This window comes from Vicia villosa, linkage group LG2 (genome assembly GCF_029867415.1).
Source record: "Vicia villosa cultivar HV-30 ecotype Madison, WI linkage group LG2, Vvil1.0, whole genome shotgun sequence".
NCBI classification, from domain to species: Eukaryota; Viridiplantae; Streptophyta; class Magnoliopsida; order Fabales; family Fabaceae; genus Vicia; species Vicia villosa.
The window spans coordinates 135845090-135849101 of NC_081181.1; the positions used below are offsets into that span (position 1 = coordinate 135845090).

General features: G+C 31.5%; 1 protein-coding gene across 1 annotated transcript; it reads right to left on the bottom strand.

Annotated features, from left to right (window-relative positions):
• On the bottom strand, positions 1-936 carry LOC131650096 (mitogen-activated protein kinase kinase kinase 20-like). Its single transcript, XM_058919833.1, has one exon. It carries the CDS (start codon positions 934-936, stop codon positions 1-3), a length of 936 nt encoding a protein of 311 aa, XP_058775816.1.
• Positions 937-4012: the final 3076 nt, after the last annotated feature.

The following is a 4012-nucleotide window of genomic DNA, read 5'->3' on the forward strand; positions in this document are numbered from 1 at the left end:
CTATGTAACTAATTGTTGGAGTCTCTTCGTCGGTAAAGTCTTCACAGTAGAAAAAGCCCATTGAATAAAATTAAAGTGAGTTCTGGGAGACATTAATGGCAATGAAAACTCTTTCAAAGATAAAACAGTTTCATCATAAGAAATAAAAGGATGTTTCAAAAGCATCTCAGCACTCCATCTTTTCATAGGATCTTTAACAAAACACTTTTTAAGAAAATCTTTGCCTTCTTCTGATAATTCATGTGGATTCAATGGTAATTCTTCTCCAATCCCAATACGAATCATCAACGACCACATATTTTCCTTGCTACTCATAATCCATGATGGTTTACCGGTAATCATTTCCACGACGGCGCAACCAAGAGCCCAAATATCCACCGGAGATTCATAAACGCTATCGTTAACTGACTCCGGCGCCATAAATATAGGAGTTCCTCTAAACTCCAACTTCTTCTCACCATGTTCTAAACCTTTCTCCTTTGCAAGACCAAAATCTGAAATCTTAACATTTCCACGTTCGAATACAAGAATGTTTTCTAGCTTCAAGTCGCAATGAACGAAACCGTTTTTGTGAATGTGTTTAAGTCCTTCTAAAACAGACCTCGTGTAACCGCGAACGAGAGTTTCCGAGAACTTGCCTTCGTGATTCTTGAGCTGGTCAGAAAGTGTTCCGCCGGCGGCATATTCAAGGAATATATTATAATAGTCTTCGCCATTTTCAAAAGTAAAATCGTGACCAAAACACTTGATAATATGTGGGGATGAACCTAAACGATCTAGTATATGTTTCTCCTTTTGAAGTAAATGTGAGGTGTAGTTTTCGGAGGATTTGACGGCGGTGATAGACGGAAAGTTAACCGAATGTTTTGTGTGTGTGGCTAAGTAGACATTGGCGAAGCTTCCACTACCTAGCAAACGACCGCGAATCCAATCCATGTTTGTCATGTTTGTGTTGTTACTGTATGTTGAGGAAGAAATAAAACCATATGAAGAGTTGTTTATATGAGAAAAGTTTTAGGTTATATTGCAAACTTTTCTCAACAATTTAACTTTATAGAATTTTATTTAAAACCTTTCATATTGCAAACTTCGTAATTAAATTTAATAGTTTATTTATAGCTAACTCTTATTTTTTAATGGATTTCAGTCTCGGACATCTAATAAAAACATTTTTTAAAGCTTTGTTTCATATTGGAGTCTACTTTATAGGAGTACATTTAGATCATGCATTTATTATTATTATTATTATTATTATTATTATTATTATTATTATTATTATTATTATTATCCAAATAAAGTTCTAAATCTAATTCAATAATATTCACTAAATTTGATTAAAACTATTTCTTCAATGAACATACCCTTAAAAAAGTAAGGATGGTTGTTTTAAGTTTAAAATTGACATTTTCAAAATTACCTAATTGAGAAATTATTACGTTAATGTTTGTTACAAGATTTTAAGAAATAAGACTTTCGCGACTTTGATGATTTTATTATGATGTAAGAAGGCAAAAATGTTTTTTCTCATAACATTTATATAATATTTTTAGGGTTATATTTTTTTGGGATTTTTGTTAGTTATACTAATTATCAAATTTAGTTAAAATATTAAATTATATATTCAACACTTTTTTTAAAAAAAATTAAATTAAATTTCTATATATTTATTTTTTTAAATAGCTTATTCTTAAGAATATTTTTGAGTTCTTAAAATAAGCTCAATAACTAAATTGTTGGAGTCTCTCCGTCGGTAAACTCGCAACAGTAGAAAAAACACATTGAGAAAAATTGAAGTGAGTTCATGGAGACATTAATGACAATGACATTTCTTCTATCTAATATACAACTATAATTAAATATCTCAAATAACCAATTTTAACCTCACTAATTTAAAACTAATTTAGACTAATTATAAGGGTATCAAAGTTTTTTTTTAAATCACTAATGTTACCGTATTGTTTTGGCAATTAATATTGCTGATGTGTCATCACATAACTTTTTTTTAATGGTGTTTTTAACTTTAATCACACCACTAATTATTTGCTCCACTAATGTTGATACTTTATGTACTTAATATAAATCTAAAGTTGTCATGATGACAACCCTAGACACATGTCATCTTGATAGTTAATCTAATATCAACCCTAACCCTAGACACATCTCTTTTTCATAATTACTCTAACATCAACCCTAATTTTATTTTATTTTTAAATTGATTCTACATTAAGTAGTAAGTGTACCCGTGCGAGCACGGTATAAAATTTCTTTAGGGTGTGTTTGGTTCGAGGTAGAGCGAGGGGAGGGGAGGGAATATTTAAAATAAAATGTGTTTGGTTCAATTTTTAGGAGGGGAGTGGAGGGGAGGGGAGGAGAGCAAAATCCCTCCAAATGACACTTTTTGCGTTCCCCCGAATCGGGGGGATTCGGAAGGGAGGGGAGGGGATCTGAGTTTTAATATTAATTTAATTAATATATTTACTAAAATATCCTCAGTTTTATTTTATTATTTTAAATTTTTTTTTCATGTTCCTACTTTTCTTTTTGTGATTTTTTCTCTATTACTTCCATCAACTTATTATAATTATTTTTCACCTTCAAATTATTTTTTTATTTAATAAAAATTATTATTACTATAATTTTTTGTTTTTTATTATAATTTATTTTATATATTCAAAAGTTGTTATCAACGCATAGTTTATTTTGTGTCGAGAGTTATAATACGAATCAAGTGTACTCAATTTTTTTTTAATATTATGCGATAAGTTATGACTTTTTATTCACTCAGTTATACAAATATTATTTCCAAGAAAATATTTATGAAATTTTTACAATTGAATATCATATCACTTATATAAATTTACAAGGATAAAATTGTAAATTATTATTAAAATCCCTCCCCTCCCCTCGTGAACCAAACATATTTTTAAACGAAATCCCTTCCTTCCCCTCCCCTCCCCTCGTTTAAACCAAACATATATATAATTACAAAAAATCCCTACCCTCCCCTCCCCTTCCCTTCCCTCCATTAAAATCCTTCCCCTCCCCTCCCCTCATTTGAACCAAACAGACCCTTATGCTTAAAAAATACTTTATAATTATTTTTAAAGATTACAAATGAAACAATGTTAACATAAAAATAAGTGGATAAATTATTAGTACAAATGAAATAAATAATTTAACTATTTAACAATAATTACATAATCTTATTGTAAAACAAAATTTGATTGTATTATTGAACCATTATAAATAGTTGTACCAAAAAAGATTTAAAATAATTGAGTATCATTATAAATAGTTGTACCAAAAAAGATTTAAAATAATTCACTACAACACGGAAGGGCTTTCACAACGCTTTTTTTGGCCTTTAACAGCGCTTTAAAGCGCTGCCAAAGCCAGCGCTGGCGTAGGCTACGAAAGCGCTTTTAAAAGCGCTCTGGTAGACCCCCCCTTTAAGAGCGCTTTCCTGGAAAAAGCGCTCTGGTAGGACCCCCTATAAGAGCGCTTTCCTGGAAAAAGCGCTCTGGTAGACCCCCCTTTAAGAGCGCTTCTTAGTAAAAGCGCTGGCAAAGACCAGTAAAAAAGCAAAAAAAATTAAAAAATTACGCAGCATACAAAAGCGCTTTTGGAAAAGCGCTCTGGTAGGCCCCCCTATGAGAGCGCTTTTTCCAGACAAAGCGCTCTCATAGGGGGGCCTACCAGAGCGCTTTTCCCAAAGCGCTTTTGTATGCTGCGTAATTTTTTAGTTTTTTTTGCTTTTTTACTGGTCTTTGCCAACGCTTTTACTAAGAAGCGCTCTAGTATGTGGACCTTTAAGAGCGCTTTCTAGAAGCGCTGTAGTTGCTAAATGAGGTATTTTTATGTGCAGCCTATAATTTAATCCTCCCAGTCGACCTGTAATGTTTTCGACCTGTAATATTTTCGACCTGTAATATATTTTCGACCTGTAATATATTTTCGACTATATTATTTCAGCCATCAGTAAGACAATATATATACTAATATATACCATTAT